This window comes from Hemicordylus capensis, chromosome 2 (assembly GCF_027244095.1).
Source record: "Hemicordylus capensis ecotype Gifberg chromosome 2, rHemCap1.1.pri, whole genome shotgun sequence".
In the NCBI taxonomy this organism is placed as follows: Eukaryota; Metazoa; Chordata; class Lepidosauria; order Squamata; family Cordylidae; genus Hemicordylus; species Hemicordylus capensis.
This window is the reverse complement of record NC_069658.1, coordinates 428,074,642-428,097,513: the sequence shown is the minus strand read 5'-3', so window position 1 is coordinate 428,097,513 and position 22,872 is coordinate 428,074,642. Positions and strand designations below refer to the sequence as shown.

General features: G+C 48.4%; 1 protein-coding gene across 4 annotated transcripts; it reads left to right on the top strand.

The window, feature by feature from the left end:
* Positions 1–506: 506 nt before the first annotated feature.
* On the top strand, positions 507–22,669 carry GPR182 (G protein-coupled receptor 182). 4 transcript variants are annotated; one of them, XM_053302563.1, is made up of 3 exons: positions 507–696; positions 14,046–14,235; positions 19,344–22,669. In XM_053302563.1, the coding sequence occupies exon 3, from the start codon at positions 21,218–21,220 to the stop codon at positions 22,295–22,297; it is 1,080 nt and encodes a 359-aa protein (XP_053158538.1). In that variant the 5' UTR covers positions 507–696; positions 14,046–14,235; positions 19,344–21,217; the 3' UTR covers positions 22,298–22,669. The 4 variants fall into 4 exon arrangements, with proteins under 4 accessions (XP_053158538.1, XP_053158539.1, XP_053158536.1 ...); XM_053302564.1 differs by lacking the exon at positions 507–696 and adding an exon at positions 12,778–12,800; XM_053302561.1 differs by lacking the exon at positions 507–696 and having other exon boundaries at positions 13,968–14,235; positions 21,200–22,669.
* The last annotated feature ends 203 nt before the right edge of the window (positions 22,670–22,872 follow it).

The window sequence follows — 22,872 nt, the reverse complement described above, 5'->3', positions numbered from 1 at the left end:
TGTATGATTAATATACTAAGCTCACTTCAGTTGGGTGACAGACCTAAAACATACAAGAAACATTAGACTAGTGAAAAAACAACAGGCATCTTGTAATATTTTATTTTTGGATGCTTGACATGAGTCTTTTTGCTTGACACAAGTTTAGGCCTTGATCTTAGCATGAACCCATGAGCAATGCTGTCATATAGGTAAAGTTCCAGATCCCCCCCATTGTGCTCAAAATTAGACCTCGGTGGAGTCCCAGAGCTTATACAGAGTGCTGAGTGAGTAATTTCTTGTCCACTGTTTAGGAAAGCCCCCACCTTCTCTCTCGTCTAATCAGAGAGAATCAGCCTGTTAGCTCAGACACACTTCCTCAATTTTCAGTACCTCAGATCGAAAGACTCGGTGTTCCATGGGAAGGGGGGGTCGCTTGGCCCATGCCTTGTTCCTCTTTCACATCTTCCCAGCCTCTGATGTTAAATGTCAGAAGTTACAGGGTAGCCGAAGGTCAGAAATGGTCGGGACCCCTGTCTTTATCGAATCACCGTGGGTGCGGGGGTGAGATAGGGTGAGGGTACTTAGGACCCTGATCTGGAGCAAGAGGGGGTCGGTGGGACCAGTGGATGCAAGACCGTCTGGGCTCTCTCCCTCAGGGAGGGTGGCGCAGGCACGGCACACGAAAGGAGGAAAGGAAGAAGTTGGTCCGAGGCTGTGAGTATTATGACTGAAACGAGGCTGTTAGTTTTGTGTCTGCTTTGTGTGAGAGAAGTAATTTTGCTGCATGCTGTGATCCATCTGAATATTGGTAAGAAAATAAATCTGTTTTGATTAAATATAATCTCTTCACTTCTCCTCGTGTCTTCCTGGGTCTTGGGATACTTGACAGCCAGCACCATAAAAAGGACCCACAGTCTATGAATGTGAGGATTTTTGGAGCCCTCATTTATTCCTGGTTGCAGGAGATGTGGGGAGTCAAAAATCTCTTACAATCTCACAGAATACTTAGGAGGCAAGCGCTGTTGGTAGGATGTCTGCTTGTAATGCCACGTGTTTCCCCATTGCGATGGTGTAGGAGTACGTCCCATTTTACACATCTGGATGCTCAGGCAGCGGATTTTAGGACTGGTGCCATTTGTCACAACACAAAGCTACGTACTTTGTGGGGCCCTCTTATCAATCCCATCGCAGAGAGAGCATCGTTCTTTGGAAGTCCACATCCTGCCATCGTAAGGAAGTTCATCCATCTGGCCAGTTTCCAGGAGTCCTGCTGAAGTGGGGAGGGGGTTGTATGCTGGGAGGACAATAGGAGGAAGCTCCTCAGGGGAAAGTGGGCAGGGGCTGCACGGGCTGGTGGAAGGGGCCGGAAACCCAGCACCGTGCAAAGGAAACTGAGCCACAGGAGATGAAACCGGAGTGGCACCAGGGCCCATTGGCAGGAATCATGAAACAGGAGCAACGGCAGCATGTTCTCCTCCAGAGCAGGCTCCCTAGCCATGGAACGAGCAGCACAGAATGCCGACTCAGCAGCCCTCACCCTTCGGCCTCTCGAGGCCTGCAGCATTTCAGTGCCAAGAGGAGGAACTGTGATCAGCATCAAGTGCCAACTTGTGCTTTCATTTTTACAGAGATGGAACTAGGGGGCCAAACTGCGTATACACCCACCATTATGAGGTGGGCTTAAAACTGGGCATGTCTCTTTTGCCACAAAAAGCAGCCGCTGGGGGAGCGATGAGGTCAGAGCCACTGTGTGCAGAGAGAGGGGGGCTAATGCTTTCCCCTGGTGCACTTGCCAGACAAAAATTGCCCGCCCATGAAGCTTGGGAGATTAGGCCAGTTTTGTGGTAGCAAGCATGAATTGTCCCCTTTGTTAGGCAGAGTTCGCCTTGGTTTGCATTTGGATGGGAGGTTACATGTGAAAGCAGTCTGCTATAAGAAATGCCCATTAGGGATGGGCCTGTAGCCTCAGCTTGCATGCAAAAAGTCCCAGGTTCACTACCTGGCATCTTCCGGTAGAGCTGGGAAAGATTCCTGCCTGAAACCTTGGAAAGCTGCTGCCAGTCAGTGCAGATAATACTGAGATAGATGGACCAAGGGTCTGACTCAGTATATGGCAGCTTCTCATGTTTCTATGTTCCCAAGCTGCTAATTGTCCCTGAAGAAGCTATTTGTTCCTATTTTTATTTCAGACCACTGGCCCTCTAGAAAAGGCAGGAGGCAGAGCTAGGAAAGAACTGGGCAGGTGAAGGCCAGAGCCTGGATGGGTCCAGCAGGTGCAGGGGTGGGCAGAGGCAGGCAGGCTCTGGTGGATCAAGGCAGAATATGGCAGCTGAGAGTTTGGGTAAATCCTCAAAGGCTCTGCTTGATCATAGACAGTATGGCTACAATGCTTTGTCAGTTTATAGTTAGATCAATCAATTAAAACATGCTTTGCTATGCTAAAAATGTGCCACTCATTGCTTGGGCAGCAGGTTTAATTTTTTAAAATTATCTGTAATGTAAGTATTTGTAAAAAGTTCAGATGACACACGCCATCTTAAAAGAGGCATTTCCTTCTGTATGTGAAAGAGGAGATGTGATATGTGCCTGATACATGTGTATATTACCTAAAAACAAATAATGATGCTCTTCTTTCCTTTGGAAATATTTTTTCTCATATACAAATTTGCACAGATTTAATCAACCACTCTGCTAAAATATATACAATTAACTGACAAACATTTCTTTAACGGAGTGACAGCAAGCCACAAAGAATCTGGAATTTATTGGCTTTTGTATCCCATGCTCTGGTCCAGAATGTGGTTTTGTTTTTGTTTTTTAGTTTGACCTGTAAAATAATGGTTGAACTGGTTGGATAATCCTGCCTGGGACACATCTGATTAAGGCTGTATGTATTCTATGCAGAAAATGTCCTGTTGGTGTCATGTGAAAGTAGTATTTGAAGGAAGTGCCAGAGAATCTATTCCACTGCAGGATTTCACGTGGGACCAAAGTGCTGAAACAATGCGAGTGTGTGGGGGTGGTGGGGCATGGGGGGAGAGTGGATGAAAGACAAGGCCATCTTCATTAGCCTTGCTTATCAACCTTTGCTTTCTTTTTCCTTGAAGGCCGTTTATATAACCTGCTGTCAGGGCCTCAGAAAGGGCTGCTCTCAAGTTGTTTTTCTGCCCTAGAAAAGGCCTTTCATTTCTCGACTCCAAACAAAGAATAAATAAAATCCCCATCTCCTGACTCAGGAGGAGCCCCGCAGGTGGGAAGCTCTGGATGAGGATATATGCTGCTGAGCTGAGGTAAAAGTGCCAGAAATGGCTTGATCTGTCTCTGCATCAGGAAAGACGGCACAATCCTGTCACAACCAGAGATCTGGTAGAATTTCCCTTCCCCAGTGTGGCAACTGTTTGAATAAAAGTAGGGCTGGAGCAGTGGCCACAGCCTCCTTTGTGGTGGGTACTTGGAGCTCACAGAAGACCAACAGTTTCAGAACTTGTTTTTCTCAGCAGACTAGCACTCCTCAGAACAACTAGTTTGTCCCAACACACAGTTTGAGAATGACTGGCCTAGCAGAATATGAAATCTTCAGCTGATTAGGCCGCAGTATTTATAAGATTAATAACCAGTACTAGCTGGGATTACTGCAGGCCAGTCACATCCAAGTTTACTGGTCTGCTGTTTTTCTTTATACCCCGAAGAAGGTTGAGTTTGGCTGGCTCCATAGTGTGTAACTGTGGCCGAGTCAGAATCTCCTGGTTCTCAAGTCCTGGGTCACCTTGAGAATGTGGACCAACTAACTGTTGTACGAGTCTGGATCCTGATTCATGACTGATGTGACAGCAGGCCTGTACTTTGGGTAGGGACTCCTTTGTGTTCCCTTTTTTTGATTGTGAGCCCTTTGTAGACAGGAAACCGTTATTTGTTTGTTTATTAAAATTTCTTATATACCGCCTCCTCCAAAGACTCTAAGCGGTGGACAACAACAATACCAATAACATTTTTAAAAAAAATTAAAGGGCAAATGCCTGGCGATACAGGTGGGTCTTGAGAAGGGCCTTAAAAGCAACTAAAGAGGGGGCTGAACAAATTGGGCGGCAGGCGGGGGGTGGGGAAGAGCGTTCCAAAGAAGAGGGGCAGAATGATCTCATTTATTATTCATTTTTCTCTGTAAACTGCTTTGTGAACTTTTGTAGAAAAGCGGTATATAATTATTTGTCATGATAATACATGGGGCAATGGTCCCAGGCCCCACGCCATCCTGGGCTCTGGGCCATTTAAAGCTTAAAAGGCCTGTGGGGGGGGCCTCTCAGCTGAGAGATGCCTACACAGGCCATTTCCGTTTTAAAAGGTCAGTCCCCCAACCCTCAGAGTTATCCCTAAGGAGGGGGCTCAGCAGCGATTGGCCATGATCTTGAAGGGGTGTGCCAAGCACAACCGTGCATTTTCGGAGCACTCCGCCCATCCTCGACAGGGAAAGGGCATTGAAAGCTCTATAAATGCCCTGCAATGCCTGTGCTTCTCCTGCCAGCCCTGGCACTGCCGCCCCCCACCTCCCACCCCAGTAGCCCCACACCCTGAAAGCACCACACAAGCACAGATTCCCCAGTGGTTTGGGGAGCTGGTGGAATTCCACTTCCATTGCGGGAGGGGAGGGGGAAATCCACATTTGCTAGAATGGGGAATGCTAATGGGGGAGGGCAAAGGATGTTGGATGGTCTGACCCGCCATAAACTGGGGAGATGTCACGAGGGGTGACCCCGGCAAAGCAGCCCATCCAGACCCAATGCGTTCCTTCTGTCCAGAAACTTGCTGCCAGGTGGGCTGGGAGTCTCATGAGAGGGCCAGTCTACTGGGGAACATAGGAACCTAGGAAGCTGCCATATACTGAGTCAGACCATTGGTCTATCTAGCTCTGTATTGTCTTCATAGACTGGCAGCAGCTTCTCCATGGTTGCAGACAGGACTCTCTCGGCCCTGTCTTGGAGAAGCCAGTTAGAGAACTTGGAACCTTCTGCTCTTCCCAGAGCGGCTCCATCCCCTGAGGGGAATATCTTACAGTGCTCACACCTCTAATCTCCCATTCCTAGCCAGCCAGGGCAGACCCTGCGTAGCTAAGGGGACAAGTCATGCTTGCTACCATAAGACCAGCTCTCCTCCTTAAAGGAGATGTAGCCTGGGATGTAGCCTGGTCTTGCCTGTAAAAGGACAAATCCCCACCCGTGTACTGAGAGCTCATGAGTATAGCCAGCTCTCTCCCTGAATCCCTCTGAAGCCTTGCACATGCCCCAGAGGAGATCCTGACACCTCATGTGCCAAAGCCTGGCTGTGTGCACAGCCACGGGGTGCCCCAATGGGACTGTGCATTTGCACACATTTAAGAATTCCCCAGCTCACTCTGTCTGTGCACTGTATGCAGATAAGTGGATGTGGGGAATAGTGGGAGGGGGCACTTTCCTTTTCTCCCCCAGCTCCGGAGCAGTGGAGTCAATTGCCGGGGCTGCAGGTGAGGGTACATCTGTGCACAGGTGCGGACGGCCAGGCAGGGGGCTTGTCTCCGTGGCACCTTGGCCAGCATCCCCAGGATCAGGAAAGCAGTCTCTGGGATACCCCTGCCCACTGCTTCCCAACACACAGCAGCACAGCATAGCTCGACTTAGAGCACCCATGACCTGACACTCCTGTGAGTGGGCAGAGTCTGCATGGGCTATCACATAGGAAGAATCATTCCAAAAACTGGATCGATCCTGGTCCTGCTAGTCCTGCTCATGCGTAAGCCTGGGTTGTAAACTCCCCACCTTTTAGGAGAAGTGGCTGGGCCCCACTTCCCTACCACTACTTTGGGTTGTTTTTTTAAAAAAATAGAACAGATCCCCGTTAAAACTCCCCACCGTCTTCCCTTGAGCAGACTCTCAGGAACCCAAAGGCATCTAGATGCTCCCTTTGACCTTGCCTTGGTGCGTGCGTGGAGGGGAAGGAGGGGTTGACACCAGGACGGACCTTTAAACCAATTCCAAATTCCCTGGTCCCGGTCCATCGTCGCGCCATATGCAGTTATTCCACCATGGGCATTCCCAGGAGAAGGGAGCCCCCTGTTTCCTGGCGACCAAGGGACAGCGGGGTGGCCATTCCAGGGTGCTTGCAGTGGGGCACATGTACACATGGGCTGGAGGGCTGGCAAGAGGCACACAGTTCCAATGCGGCTTGCCCACAGTTCCCAAGGCAAGGAAAGCAGTCTCTGTGGTAGCCCTCCCTACAGATCGCTTACACACTGGCTCTGTTCAGAGCCCCCACGGCCCGACACTCTTGTGAGGGAGGTGTTGATGGGAAAAGGGGATGTATTGCCCTCTTGAATCAGCTATGCCTTGTCCGGGCATTTCTCTCCCCCCCTCCCCCCCCACCGCACGCAATGAACCTTCTCATGAGTTGTCTGTGGGTGTCCTTATGGCCTTTCCCTCTCATGCCTAGCCAGTGAGCTAGGATCCTTGAAGAAGTATTTCCATTTACCCAAGACTGACCCTAGTGGCCAGCTGTGATCATGAGTAAGCCTGGGTGGCACAAAAAACAGCCCCAAAGGGGAAGGGGTTGGCTGCCCATTTCCCAACCTCTCTGGGGAAAAACAGACCTTGGCTGGTAGGAAATCCCTGCTGTGGGCTGACTTTCAAAGCCTCCCAATAACACCCCCACCCAAAACATTTGCATGGACAGTGACAGAATTCCCAGGTCCTGCCTGGCGTGGCTCCGTATTCAGATCTCCAGGCACGGTGATTCCTGGTTTCCACCTTACCTGGGACAGCTGCATTGCCCATGGGACACATGGGCAGGGCTACGTTGCACAGTATGTCAGCTAGCCTTTCTGCCTGCTGTGCTCGTTTTCTACTTGGTGTTTTCTTTTTTATTAGGATTCAGAAAATGCTATCTCCCATATGCATTGTGAAATGGTACAATCTGCTCTCCTGCCTCAGAATTCACGGCAATCTACTATATCTGGCTTCAGCTGCCAGGAATCAAGCAAACCATGTGATGGTGGGGCTGTATGTGTGAACCAGCCCTCACTTTCTGTCGCAGACCTAATATCAAAATAGTACTCTCTGAACCCAGTTTTGGACAGCTAGGGACACAGCAAGCTAAAGGTCAGGAGAGTTAATACCGTATCACAGGACAATGGTTCTGTCACAAACCAAGGATACTTGGCTTCCAGGACTGGTTTGTTGTTGTTTAAAAGGTCTTGACTTATCTGAGCGATTGCATTTCCATGTTCCAGCCGAGCCTTCCTTCCGATCTGATTGTTGACCGCGCCTGAAATGGAGATTTCCAGCAATTGTTTCAAACATCAAGGCCTTTTGCCCCCTCACTGGAGCCAAGCAAAAGTCCCCTCCTCACTCCCTTCCCCTCTAGAAAGTGCAGAGCCATCACCTTTCACTGATAAGTTGTGTCATACAATCCATCCGCAGGTGACCTTGACTGAGACTTTAGGCTTCAACCTCCCATCCTACGTTGGTCCTGCGGGACTTACCTCTCTGCTTCATGGTGCTCCGGATATAGTACCTTGATGCAATCCTTACAACAACCTATGTATGACTATTTCCATGCGACACTGCACTACACCTGCTGCTGCCCTCAGTGGGGTGTAGTGTAGTGCTACACTACACTAAAGCTGCTGCCCCCAGTGGGGTTTCATTTCAATCTTACAGGACATTTGCAGCAGATTTGACAATCAAGAGGTTTCAGAGAGACTTTGGTGTGATGCTGCTGAACTAGAATTCACTGGCAAATGTATCACTGTGAAGAGAGTGGAAGTAGCTAATTCACTATTGAACATAACTGGCCTTTTGTGGGCATTAGGGATGCACAATTCGATTTGTGCACAAATTGGGGGCAGTTCACAGATTTTACAGCAAATCGAATCACCCCTTAAATGAAAGGACTGATTCAAGGTCGAACCAATTTGGCGCAAATCAATGGCTTGATTTGTGTGGCCATTTTGGTGGGGTTTTCCCCCCCTTTGCTGATTGGTTTTCTGGCACTGGCTTCCAATTGGCTTGAGATTTCCTTGCTTCTTGGTTGGCTTGTCATTAAAATCAAGTGTTGGCATGAGCAATTGTGCCCGCATTGGCTGAGGGAAGGAAGGTGGAGTGGGGGACAACAATTTTGAAGAGAATTTCAAAATTTTTTCAAAGGGACTGGGAGGGAGGCAGAGAGAGAGCCTTTATGCAAGAAGAGGATACATCCCAAGGAAGGAAGGTTTGATTTTGTGGTTTAAGTTGTTTAAGCCTAACCCCCCCTAAGATCCAAAGGGTTTTTTTGGGGGGGGGGAGTTAAAAAAAAACCACACCCGCTTGCCCATTTCTTTTTTGGGTTGGGTGGTAGATAGCACACATCATGCCCTGCCACCCAACCTGCGTTGGTGTCCCTAGGAACGACAATGGGATAATTCAAGTCCCCCATTGTTCCCTATGGGTGTATAATGATTTATTTATTTATTTTGCAGATTTCCAATTCAATTTGTTGCCAGCAGATTTGACAAATCAATTCCTGAAGGGCCTCTTTCCTCCCTCACAACCCCTCTCTTTGCAGAACCCTACCCACTATCATTTTATATAGATAGATTTTTCTCTCCTCTACAATCTTCCCACCAGTAACAGCTGCATTCCAACTGACCTTAACCATCACTGGCTCCTCTTCCCTATCTGCATATGGAATTCCCACTGCCCAATCACCACAGCGCTCATGCTATCTTACCTCTGGTTGGTCAAGCACTGTGTGGGCGGGGCTTGCCACGCACCATTTGCCATGGACCACCTTAGCCTTTTATATAGAGAATAGTGATTCATCATAGACGGCCTGCAAACTGTTCTTGTCCTAGGCCATAAAAGCTAGAGACTGCCCTGCTGCCACCGCCACACAAAGGCTATGGGCACAGAGGTTGGCTTGGGGATTGGCTGTGGTCCCTGAGGGCTTTGGGCCTTTGGCAGCCACTCAAAGAAGCCAACCCCACATGTTGGCCTTCTCTATATTTTTTTTAAAATACAGTTTGTGGGCTGCAGGAAGAGCTCTCAGGCTTCATACAGCCTGGAGGCCATACAGTTGCTTACCCCAATGTAGATAGTAGCACTAAAATCCTGGTATCAGGGCCTCCTCAGCAAACTGCCCACTATGGTGATCTCCCTCTTACCTGGGTGGGCCCCAAGAGAACGCTCCACCAGTACTGCCACCACACCAGGGCTATGTGCACAAAGTGGTCTCTGGAATCAGCTAAGGGCCCTTCTGAAGGCCTTGGGCCTTTGAGAGCTGCCCAACAATGCTGACCCCAACACTGGTCCTAGTCAAGGGACACACCTACTAGTGTATCTGTGGCTTGGCCTGTAGGCCTCGCTTCAGAATTAAAAACATACCGTGTGTGTGTTTCTCTATATTCAGGGAATATAAGCCTCCTCATAGCAAGTCATGCATCTGAAAATGCCTATGAAAGCTTATGCCACAATGTATTAGTGAGGTTCCACAAGACTCTTTGCCATTTTTGCTGCAACAGACTGTCTTGTTTGCCCCTCTGGAATTTGTCAGCACCGTCCTGTGGGCAGTCACACACCGTCTTTGGGGACTGTCTTTGCTCTCTGTGTGTGCTGCTTTTTATAGCACAGTCATTAAAACATGAGGAATCCTGCCAAACATTCTTCTGGCACACTGCAAAATGAGAGTTACCTTCCTCTGCTACTGCTGCTGCTGTGAGGCATCCAACACGAGCAAGTGATCTTGCATGAGATGAAGGCCTTAATCATGCAAAAAGTGTGTGTGTGTGTGGGGGGGGGTATGTTGAGTGTATTAAACTTGAGCCTTGGGACCAGGGATAGATTGGGACTTCTGTTGGTGTACCGAACACTACTCAGCCCCTCATAATGCCTAACTGAGCTGTTGGGTTTGGTTGTAGAGTTGGCATTGGAGATGCCTAGGCTTATGGTGGTGGGTAACTTCAATGTCCACTCTGGGATTGAGTTGTCAGGTGTAGTTCATAGCTGCCATTACAACTATGGCCTTTCCCAAGTGGTCTCAGGACCAACACATGATGCAGGTCACAAACTCAATTTGTTTTTTTGCTCTGATCAGGGAGATGTTCTGTGAGTGTGGACTCCTATGATTTCCCCATTGTCATGGACAGACCACCACTAAGGGTACAGCCAATAGTAACCTCTGCAGGGGTGAAGGGCCTATTAGGAAGGTCTGCCCAAGGAAGTTATTGGATCCAATAGGATTCCAAGAAACCTTGCAGGGTTTTAAGGTTGGCTCTGCCAATCAATCAATCAATCAATCAATCAATCAATCAATCAATCAATCTTTATTATGGTCATAGACCAGCATAAAGTATAGGGGTGATTACATGTTAAAGGTAGGAGGTAGGATAAAAACTGATCACATATAAAATGGTACATATTAAAATGGTACATATTAATACTAGAAGGACTAAAAATACTAAATATACTAAAAATCCTAAAAATAGTAGCTAATACACCAAGGGTATGAGGGCCTAAACACCTGAGAAATGGTAAAAGTCATAAAAATGCATGAAGGGCATAAAAGGGGGGGGGCATAAAATGGATGTAAAAGAGTAAAAATACTTGAGAAGAAAGAAATATATAAAATCCTGAATAATAAAACTGGAAAGCAGCCAGATAGAGGTTATGAGGAGCAATAAAAAGGGAGGTGCGTGAGCAATAGCAGGACCTGCCTAGAGTCACCGAGGGTCAGATTAAGGCTGATAAGGGCTCTCTGCCTGTCATCTACCGACAAATGTTGATCGCAGCCGCACTGTACCTGGCGGATCTATATGTGATGGCAGGCCTAGAGTCAGAAAGTAGCAAGGAGCTGTAGAATTGGCTCGGATGACCTGGATACTTGCTTAGCAATGGAAGGATGAGGGAGGCGTAAATGTCTTTATAGAACAAACAGTACAGGAGAACACACTCAGTAGTTTCTGCCCTAGACCACAGGGGCATAGTCACTCTGCAAATAGGGTCCTTCGATAACGGCCTTCTAGCACGGCTAAAGGGAGGCCATGACAGCGAGCCAAAGTGAACGCCCTTCTGTGCTTTGGGACCTCCAGTTGGGTAAGGTATGCTGCTGGGGAAGCAGAAGATCTGAGCCCATCACTGATATGAAATTTTGGGACATTGCTGAGATCAGTTTGGCGCTCGATGTCTATAATGTGCTGCTTGATGGTTGCTTTTGCCTGATTGTGGCCCATGCTGAGCAAATTCAAAGGGGAAAAGACACAGAGTAGCTATTTTTGTCTCAATGGTCTGAATCCAGCTGGATTGGTAATCATTGTGTAGGGTTAGGGGGGCAAGACCATTTGGACAAAAGGATAGTCTAAGCAGAGGCGTAACTAGGGAAAACGGCGCCCGGGGCAAGCACTGAAATGGCGCCCCCCCCCCCCACATACTACATTATACTTAGGTTTTTCCTCACAAGTGCCCGCCGCCAAGCCAGGCCACTGACTGGCCGCCAGGTGCCAGCAAAGCAATGGGGGGGCGCGGGCGGCGCGGAAGGGACCGCTCATGGGGGAGGGGGCGCCGATGCGCTCCCTTGACTGCTGCAGCACTGCTGCACTGAGCAGGAAACATTTGTATAAACAAAAAATTAAAAAAAATTAAAAAAAATTTTTTGTCATGGCGGCGCCCCCCACATGACCAGAAAAGCTGGTGCCCGGGGCACGTGCCCCCCCTATAGTTACGCCTCTGAGTCTAAGCCAATAATAGAGAATGGGGTTGGCTCTGCCAGCAACCCTCTTGATGCTCTGGTGGAGAATGGGAATAATGAACTGACCAGGCCAGTAGATACAATAGCTTCTAAGCATCTTCTAAATTAGCTCTATAGTAGGAATGTGCAAGGTTGAGCTGGTTCGCCATCGAACTGGTCCGGCTCGAGGGCTAACCCTTGAGCTGGACTGGGTCCAGTTTTGCTTGAGGGAGAGCCAACCCACTTACCCACCCCCAGCTGGCTTGGGACCAGTTTGGGGGTTCTAACATTTTTTAAAAAGTTTTTTTTAAAATTAAAAAAAACCATCGCCGGGTCCGGTGACCTTGGAGGGTGCTGCTGCAGCTGTGGGGAAGTCTCTGCAGTCTCCCTCTTCCCCTGCCGCATCCCCCGGTCCTCTAAGGGCCATTTCAGCCTGTTTTCAGGCTGTTGCAATCATGGTCATGACCCAGGCCACTCAAGTGGCCAGGAAGCATGTGCAGTGGCCTCTAAAATGGCCACCACCACCACCAAAGAAGGGGCCGGGACAGCCAAAATGGCCTAAGGGGGACCGAGGGGAGGCCGATGGAGGGAGAGGGAGACTACTGTGACACACACACACGGCCATTGCAGCACCCCCTGAGGCCCCCAGAGCCAGTGGTGACTGCTTAAATGTTTTTTAATTATTATTTAAAGTTAGAACCCCTGAACCAGCCTGAATTCGAGCCAAGCTGGGGGGTTTGTTCAGGGGCACAAATCCAGTCTGGACTCAAACCAAACTGGGCAAACCGGTTTTGTGCACACCCCTACTCCATGGTATACAAAAGAACTGCTGGATCTGGAGTGGCTAGGTAGATGACTAGAGCACAAATGCAGAAGGACTTGATTCAAATCCGAAAGATTACAGCATAGAGCACAACTGAAGACTTATGATCTGGCAGTATGTGTGGCAAAGCAATTCTTTGCTGCACGTATTGCATCTGCAGGTTCGTATCCAGCAGAATTGTTGAGGATGGTGAGCGACTTATACGGACCCCATCTGCCCCAGCTTTGGAACCATCAGTTAGCTACTGTGAGGTTTTGAATGAATTATTGCTTAGGTAAGTAGAGTAACCAAGGCTACCAGGACTCCTTATTTATCCCCAATTTACTGAGAGGGAAAGTGCACCCAAGAGAAGGGCGGTGACTTGCAAAATCTGGGGCCAGAGTACATGGGGCCATTCCTGAGGCTCATTCATACATTGAGGCGGTTCCCACGATCAGTAGGAACCGCCGAAATGGGGTTAGCGGGGAGAGTGGGCTTAGCTCGCTCTCCACAGACGACCCGTCAGTTGGCTGTGGATGGCCAAACTGGCCTCTCACATGACTGCTGGCTCCGTTACAGAGCCGGCGGGGGCTGGGGAGTTTGGGGGCCGTGCAGCCCCCGGAAGCTCCAGCATGTCCTGCGTAAGTACACAGGGCATGCTGGGGAGACCCCCAAGCAGGGAGAGACCCCGGCTGGAGAGACCCCCAAGCAGAGAGGCTGCTTTTCAGCTACTCGTGAGTTGCTGTGGCACAGAGCTGCGCCACGACAACTCACGATCGGAAAGCCCAGGTTAGCGGAGCGCTCGCTCCACTAACCTGGGCTTAAGGCAGGGGCAATTAAGCGGGTTGCCCGCTTTGATTCAGCCGGGCTTGGCTGCGAGCCCGGTGAGTCTCACGATCAGTGGGAAGTGGGCTAAGCACCCTTAGCCCGCTTTCCACTGATTGTGAGAATAGCTTCATTATGTTAAACACTCGTATAATGAGTGTACAGTGTAGACGTATAGCTCTGTACACAGGTACAGTCATTCGCATGTTATGTTGAATGCACGTGTAGAAGTACACTTTCTGTCTGCACCATGCATTTGAAGGGCCTGTACCCCACTTTTAAAATGAACACAGGTACAGTCATTCGTACAAACACGTGGACGCGAGTAAAGGCATCTGTGCACCTGCACAGCATAATGTCCGAATTGAGCTTTGGTGACTGGCAATGCCTCGTGCCTTCTGGGTGGATTGTCAGTGATGGCCGGGCAACTCCCAGCTCCCCTGCTGCGCCTGCTTTGTCAGCACACTCCTCACTTTATGGGCTGCTCTTCTGAAGAGAGAGGCTGGTTTCTAAAAAGCAGTGGAAAGGAAATCAGCCTCAGGAAGCCTGCATCCTCTTGTTGTTCTTCGAAATTTTTCATTGGGCTCTCTGGCCGGGCTGCTGCCCATTCCTTGTGCCTGGCCATCTGAGCCAAACCTGCATGCACTCGAGGAAAGGAAGCTCCCTGGGATGGAACTATTAAACCGTTCCCTTCACGCCAAGGCTGTGTTTTCAGGGGCAACAGGCTATGATGCTCATTTCCTGTGTGGATGGAGATAGAAGAGAGGAAAGGTGCCAGCCGGCAGCAAGTGGCCATTCCTGGGAAGACTGCACCATCTACTCCATAGAGCTACCGAGTGGAGAGGCACAGAGCAGCCAAGAAGCTTTTCACTGTGAAACCGGGATCAGCTTGGGTTTCCGACAAGGTAAGAACAGACTTGATTCTTCCTATCTCTTCCCATTCAGAAACAAAACTTTTCCTCAGCTTGTATCCCAGAGACAGCAACTTCCAGAGACAGCTTTGTGACAGATGTCAGATTTCCTTCTGCTGAAGAGATGCTACTTTCTCTTCCTTGTGCAAGATTTCTTCATAGCTCAGCTGCTTTTATTTTGTTCTGCAAGAGGCTGCCAAATTATGGGTACTAACTACCTCAGGTTTCTCTGAGGCTGGAGATTGATAATTGGAACATAAGAACATAGGATGCTGCCTAATACTGAGTCAGACCATTGGTCCATCTAGCCCAGTACTGTCTAGTGTCTACACTGACTGGCAGTGGCTCTCCAAGGTTTCAGGCAGAATTCCCAGCCCTACTTGGAGATGCCAGGGGTTGAACCTGGAACTTTCTGCATGTAAAGCAGATGCTCTACCACTAAGCTTTTCATAGAATCGGGGGTGATTTGAGAGAGGAATGGCTGCTCACGTGTTTATGCTTGTCCCACTTTTGCCTCTGATAAAAAGGTCTGGCAGGTTTTTGTATTGTTTTGAAAACCTGAAAACCTGTTTAGCTAGGAGCTACAGTGAGACCAATTTTTAAAATAAATAAATAAATAAATATGTGTGTACCATAGAAAGGAAACCTCTCTCAGGGACTAAAGTAGAGATGACCTTAAACACAGAATTTGGCCCCTGTGGTTGGTTGGTTGTTTAGTCAAATGCAGCTTCAGTGGCCCCCACTCTGATCAGATCGTGGTGGGGACAAAGAGTTAAATTCTTGTTTCCCCTAACTGCGGCCCCCAGTCCGGATAGCCCCCTCACAGCTACTATTTACTAAAAAAACAAACACAGGGCCAAATATTGTGTTTCGAGTCACATGCAATTTGAAACTCAAACCAAGTTCAACTCTCTTAAAAACAGCCACCTCTCTGCAGCCTAAACTGATGTCAGTCTGTGTTTGTAGGATAAGCAAGCTTTTGAGATCTGCCAAATTCTTCCTTCAGAAAGCCAGAGCCTTATTTCAGGCTTCTGCTTCCTGCTTGAAGAAAGAATTCTGTGGAGTTTGAGAACCTGCTGCCCACACATTTGGTCCATTGTATTTATTTATTTTTCAAATTTGTATACTGTCTCAAACTTCTGACTCAAACTTCCAACTACACATTTAGATATTATTTGTCCATCACTGGCACCCATCTGATCTCTGCTCTTCCTGCTCTTTAAGACCCCATCTCAGTGCTGAGAAACACCAGAAGGATTAGAGCTCAGTAATGGTGTAGCACATGCTTTGCATATATAAGGTCCAAGACAAAATCCTAGGGATGTGCACAAATCAATTTTTTCAGTCTGATTTGTGCCCAAATTGAATCACCCCTGATTTGTTTTGTGTCTAGATCTGTCCCCCCAAATCACTCCAGATTTGATTTGGATTTGGATCAATTTGGACCACTTGTAAAGGCCCTAGGGGCACCAAATATTTGGTGGTGGGTAGATCCCCATGGGTGCCACCTATCACCCAAATCTCAAGGTAATGGGGCACTTGGTTGATTTTTAATGATTTCTTTTAGTTTTTACTGATTTTGTATATTTCCATCATAGGAAATAATGGGGATTCGAAGTTGCCCTATCCTAACAGTGCGAGCTGTCACCTGCCATGTGCCAACTACACCACCACCACCACCTGCAAGGCAGGGGGGCACTCAGTTTATTTTTTATGAATTTTTGAAGTGTTTAGATTTTTTGGTGTCTTCATTACACTCATTCATTTCTTCTGTTCATTTTGATCGCACTGCTTTGCAGGTGGGGGTAGGGAATTGGTGGCATCCCATGTGCCAACTACGCCCCAGTCCACAAACCACTTGGGTACTGAGTTTATATTTTAGGCATTTTTGAGGTGTTTAGACACTTTGGTGTGTAACCACTGAGCTATGGCTCCAGCTCCTAAGGGGAATATCTTATGAATACCCATCCAAATGCAAACTAAGATTAAACCTGCTTAGCAAAGGGAACAATTCATACTCACTACTGCAGGATTGTCTCTCCACCCAACAACTGTCCCTATTTACTGGGAACAAGCCCCTATTCTCTAGTCTCTGCACCTGGAAAATCATTGGCTGGCATCCAGACTAACTTAAGGAATATTATTACTCAGAAGTTTCTCTAAAGCAGTGGCGGTTGGTGAGGGTGGCGGCGAGAGATATATTTAAAAGTCTTAACAGGAGATACCGCCTGCACCAGGATACCATGGGAAGCAGCGGTGACCCACCCCCACACTCACCTGGCTGTGTGGCGGCCATCTGTGTGGTCAGCAACACCATGCTGACCACTCAAATGGCTGCTGCACATGCACAGCAGCCAGGGGAGTGCTGTAGGTGGGGCAGTCACCACGCGGCATGCTGGGCAGGGCGCCGCTAGTCCCAGCACCGACCAGGTGCCAGCAGTATTGCCCATTATGACTTTTAAAGGTATCTCACCCCCCCGCTTCGGCACCCACATAGGCGACCACTGCTCTAAAGTACTACTTAATATCTACAGAACCACTCGGGTAATTTAGTCCAGGTATCAGGCACTCTCCTTACTACTTCCTTTTCTTTCTTTCTTTTTTGCCTTGTAGGGACACTAAACACAGTACTTGCTAAACATGTTAATTTGAGTTGGCACTGGCATTTTTCAGAAACTCCCCAGAATTTCTATGAAGTTAAATCTCTAAGTGGAGAATGGATGCATCTTGTCTCTAGTGTGCATGCGCATACAAAAAAAAAAAAAAAGGCACCATGCTGCACACAGAGTGTGTGTGTGTGTGTGTGTGTACATATGTGGAATGAAAAGCAACAGGCATTTCAGACAGCTCCTGTGAGAGACGGAGAGTCACAGACTGAGGCTTAGGGAGGCTGGAATGGAGAAGCAGAGGTGTAGCTAGGGGAGAGGGGGCCCATGTCCACCCCTCTCTCTGACAGCCACTCAGAGTGAGGGAGATAATGAAGAAAATGGGGAGGGGTGGAGCTGGAGGCCCTTTGAACCCTTTCGTTCAATGATAGCTACACCCCTGTGGAGAAGCTTTGGTTCTCTGTCCAGCTTCTGCATTCCACCTTAGCTAAGACTCAATCTTTGACTCATTAAGGTCGTTCTCACAAGCATTACAGCCTGGCAGGGAGGGCATGAGGGGAAGGCATGGTCGCGCTTACCTTCCCAGCCGATGATCTTGTTGTCCCTGCGGTCTCCTGGCCACATGGCTCAGGCACTCAAATGGGCGGCTCTCCTGGAAGCTGTGTGGCCATCTGGAGGCTGGGGAAATGCATTGCAGCCTCCAGAGAGCGTGAAATGCACCCCGCAACTATCAGGGTGCATTGAGGGGATTTCCCCTCAAGCCAGATGCTCTAGGGGCCCAGTTTTGTGTCTGCTTGGGCTGCACGACCCCAGGCCTGGAAAAAAGAGCGCTAAAGCTTCCCCAGGTCAAAGGCTGGGTAAAAATCCCAGGCTACCCAGGAAGGCAGTGCCAGGATTGGCCTCAATCACAGCGCTTCACACAAGCAGCCCTACCCAGTAGGACTGCCCAAGCCTGGGTACTGCTGCTCGTGTGAACAGACTCCCTGGCTCATACAGAAGCTGCCCCAAACGGCTGTTTCTTTTTACTGACCACACACAAGTGCACACACACACACGTGAATCACTTTGCACTCTCACTTCAACTTTATGCCATGTGGATATTTTCCTAGGTTTTTATGGCTTCTCCCATTCAGCCTGCTTCAGGGCCACTAACCCTCCATTCAGTGACAACCACTATTAACCAACATTCAAGCAAACAAAGAGATGGCTAATCCGTAACCACAGCTGGGTTAAAAGTTGGGACCCGAATTTGCTGATTTTCTCTTTCCTGCTCAGTCTCCCTCCGCCCCCGCCCCCTTTGTAGGGTTCTGATTCAATAGCCAACCATTATTTTATTACTGAAAATTGCCTTGGCAGATGTAAGATATACAAACGTAGTAAATGAATAAACAAATCAAGCGGGCAAATAAATAAATAAATAAATTTGAAATAGTTCTATACCACCCCAAACTTGCATCTCTGGGCGGCTGTATATATTCCAGCAACCCAGCTGAATTCAAGTCCAGGAAATTTCTCATCTGTAAGGGCAGGCTGCCAAAACTAATAATCTAACAAAAATGGTGATTTCGCAATTGGCCCATATGCATTAGAAATACCTTTACACTGGGGCCATTCACACAACCTACCAGGCAGGCAGATGTGGGGACGGCTTCACAAACTTTGCGTTCCCCCCATTGTTTGCTTGATGAGAACGCAGAGCAGACTCCCACACGATCTCTGCTGCTCCATGCGGCATGGAGCAGGGCAAATCACTCTGAGGCCGGTACTCGTTGTTCTGGCCTCCAGGTATCCCACTGTGCACTGCGTGCTGAGCACAGTGAACTGATTGTGTTCTAGGTATGTGTCTCTGTGTCAGCATGAGCTGCAAGTAGCTCGCATTGACACATGATCCTGGCAGCCGGTTTGCATCCTTAACCTCAGCTAAGAGCTGGGCTTTGGTGCTGGGTTTGGTGCTGAGGCGCCACCGGGATTTGTGTGGATCTCACGGGCAGCTAAGCCCAGGCTTGGCTGCCTATGCCTGGGCTTCACTGCTTGTGAGAGCAGCCTCATTATAGAAAGCCTGGAATTTAGTCTTTAAATTGAAAAAAGAAGAAGAAAGAATCAGAGGCCCTAAAATGCAGCTTACTTAGCTTGTGCCTAAATCCAGCACTGGTTACAGCCTTAAGCATACTTGCTAGGAAGTCAGTCCCACAGAACTTAAGGCTTACTTCTGGACAGATATTCTTCCTAGGATCCGATGGAATGCTCAGTTATTTTTCTCACTGAGGTCCACCAGAGGGAGCATTATGCAGAAAGGAAACCCTGCACAAATTATTGGCTGCAATAACCCAGTACGGACGCCAGAGTGGCTCAGTATCAGAGCGTTCGCTCTCACATTGTTCAACCACTCAGCTACTCTCCAGATGCTGTGACTATGCTGCAAGAAACTTCTCTCACACACAGCCATAATTTCTGCAACTGATATATGTACTGTTTTGCTTTTTTATTTATCATTAGCTGCTTGTCTGAAGGTCAGGATAGGAATCCTAGAACTGAAAAATATATTCTACTACAAGAGGCTGTCTTCGAAGATGGCCAGGAAGCTGCAGCTGATGAAGAGGCTACAGCTGACTTGCCTTTTGATTTGGAGGGGGCAGCAAGAGCACAGTACATTTATTCTTGCTCACGTCCAGCAGTGACTTCTTGCCTGTTGCTGCTTGGGGCAATCACAGTCTACAGGCTTGCACTGACACTGATCTTTTCCCCCCTCACCAGCCATAACTTCTGGGGCATGCTCTTGTCTTCTGGCCAATGCCACTACTTGTTGTCACAGGCAGCGCACATCCAGCTATGAAGGCCCATCTGTCTCTTGCTGCATTGCTACTCTCTCTCTCTCTCTCTCTCTCTCTCTCTCTCTCTCTCTCTCTCTGCCCCCTCCAGCACCAAACCTATCTGCTTTGTCTCCTCCTGAAACTGAGGAGAGAAAACAAACAAGTTTGAAGATGGATAGATAGCAGGTGGAGAGAGCCAGGTACTGGTGCTGGGCCACTGGCAACCGCAAAAGACAGGGGCCGGCAAAGGTGAATGCACACTGCTTGCTACAGAAAGCAGCACTGGGCAGAGGACAGAGTGCCCCCTGGAAGGTGAGGCCAGCAAGAGATGAGAAAAACAAGGGACAGTGTCATCACCGGGCTCCAGCCCAGGGAGGAGGGCTGGTGAGGGGAAAGAGAAATAGGGACAGCAACAGAGAGGAGGAGGAGCAGGAGCAGGCGCAGGAAGCAGATAGATGAGGGTGATGCCTGCAGCAGAGGGTCTTTGCTTGCTGGCCCATGGCACACTCGCCACCTGAGGCCTTCACCTCAGTAGAGCTACCCCTGTTCCTCTGCACAGAATCTGAGCCCAATTCAGAATGCTGGTTATCATCTGGTTTCCCCCACTCTGCTACCTGAGGGATCCTTTCACTGGATCTGCCAGGAATCAAGCCAGCTCCTCCTGGAGACAAGGTGCATGCTATACCACTGAGCTATGCTCTCTTTGCAGCCTACAGCCCATCTCAAGCCTCCCTAACTGCCTCTTCCTAACTGCCTCTTCCTAACTGCCTCACCAAATTTAGCCTCTTCCCCATTCCTTACCATGGGCTTGCACCATTTCTTTACCCTTCTCAATGGGTGTCAGGTTGCCAGCACCTCTGTCCCAACCACGGTGTTTCTCTGTGACAGATATTGTTCGTGCCCACTGATGAGTCCATGTGCATAGTCCCATAAGGAAACGTGGCAACTGGGGTTGGGATGCTGATCACCACTTGGAGTTCCCAATGCACAGGGGGAATGGTGGCTCTGGGGTAGACGATCAATGGGCATGCTGCCCTGCCCCATTTCAATGGGGAATGTTTGCCTAAAAGGACATCACCATCATAGTGCAGCAGTATTTCAGTTCCAAATCAAAATGCCAGGGGCTCTGCGAGCAACAGGACTTTAAAGTGAGAGCTGATGTAGGGCAATGGTTAAGGGAATGAGCTGAGAATCAGGACTTCCCTGGTTCTCATCTCTGCCATGAGCTTATTACATACCTCAGGAGGCTGATGTAAAGATGACCACAATTCACACTTTGAAAGCTTGTGAAGTGCTGTACAAATGCTAAGTACTATTCTAAACAAACTGTCCCTCTAAGAATTCAGAACCAAAGTATAACACAAAAGACCACAGAAAGATGGGACTGAAATGAAAGTCTTCCAGCTGTACTAATGAGCTGTGCAAATCAAATTGTCCCAATGTTGATCAATCATTTTATTAGGGTTGAGGAATCATCCTTATCAGAGGAGGAACTCAGCCTAGACTGACTAGCATCCATCTCTGCTTTCCTTATTCTTGCAGTTAACCTCCCCACCCAACATGGAAGAGGCTGAGGCCCACTCCCCTTTCAGTGAGTACAGCGACTACCAGAACATAACAGAGCTCATCCACCTGTTCAACGACACTTATGAGTACTGTGATCTGGGGCTGAATGAGAATGCAATACGGGTGTCCCTCTTTATCCTCTACCTCATCATCTTTGTGGTAGGGTTAGTGGAGAATCTCTTGGTTATCTGGGTCAACTGGCAGACTCGAAGCCGTAGGAACCTGATCAACCTCTACATCCTCAACATGGCCATTGCCGACTTAGGAGTGATCCTCTCCTTACCCATCTGGATGCTGGAAATCATGCTTGATTATACCTGGCTCTGGGGAAGCTTTCTCTGCCACTTCACACACTACTTTTACTTTGCCAACATGTACAGCAGCATCTTCTTCCTCACCTGCCTCAGTGTTGACCGCTATGTGACCTTGACAACCTCTTCCCCCTTCTGGCACCGACACCAACACACGGCACGACGCATCGCCTGCTGCTGCATATGGGCTTTCGCTGCCATTGTCCCTTTGCCAGAGGTGGCACACATGGAGTTGATCAACAGCTTTGAGCCATTATGTGTCTTCATAGCACCCTTTGAGAAATACAATGACTGGGCCTTGGCTCTCTCTCTTCTCGCCATCCTCATTGGGTTCCTCATCCCCTTCTCTGTCATTGCAGTCTTCAACATACTGACAGCCAGACACATCCAGCGCTGCAACAAGCCAGAGGGCAGGAAGCACTGCCGCCTCATCTATGCCTACATTATTGTCTTCCTCATCTGCTGGATGCCATACCACCTGGGCATTTTTTTGATCTTGTTAGATAGTGCCAGCATCTTCATCAACTGCTACTTGATCAGTTTCGTCTTCTACTTCTATGAAATCATAGACTGCTTCACCCTCATCCATTGCCTCGTCAACCCCATCTTGTATAACTTCTTGAGCAAGAACTTCCGAGGGAAGCTAATCTCTGCTGTGGTCAGGTACATCCCCAAAGACCAAATTGGTCAGAAGGGTGGAGAGGATTCCTCTAATACCCAGCACTCCATTGTCATCACAAAAGACAACATCTCGCCAAATTAAGCAAACCTGTTGCTCTCCTCAGCTTCGTCATCATTGTCTCACAACAAAGATCCTATGTATGCAGAATTTTCTCTCACTGACAATGGGCAGGTTTCATTAAAATGCTGTCCTTCGAATTGTCATCCATGCATCCTGAGTAGGGCCATGCAGGAACAAATAAAAGGGAGATTAAGTGTTGCTGTATTAAATCTTCATGGCTTAACAAATTGAGAGAAAGCTGTTCTCTTCATTCTCATCCCTACCCCAGATCTGTGGTAATACATTGTTTTCTGCTACTCTGAAACTTTACCATGATTGTTCAGATAAGACACATTTCTGTGAATTTCCTCTTATTTGTACAGAATTTTGAATGAAACTTACATTCTGAAAACATGAAGTTGTTCTACTCATTCAGCAGAATAGCCCATAATTTTGTGAGCAGGACAAATGGACTGGAGCAATCTATGAAAGTGGGGTGGGCAGGCACTGCTCAGGCCTTTTTGACATGTTTTTTCTTGTAATCGGGGAAGCAGGATACCAAGAGCTTTGTTCTGGGAATTTGCACAAAAGAGCATTTGCTATATGGAAATTGCCCA

What these genes read in the sequence shown, in the direction of transcription:
- GPR182 (XM_053302563.1), top strand. Translation starts at nt 21,218, where the DNA reads ATGGAAGAGGCTGAGGCCCACTCCCCTTTCAGTGAGTACAGCGACTAC.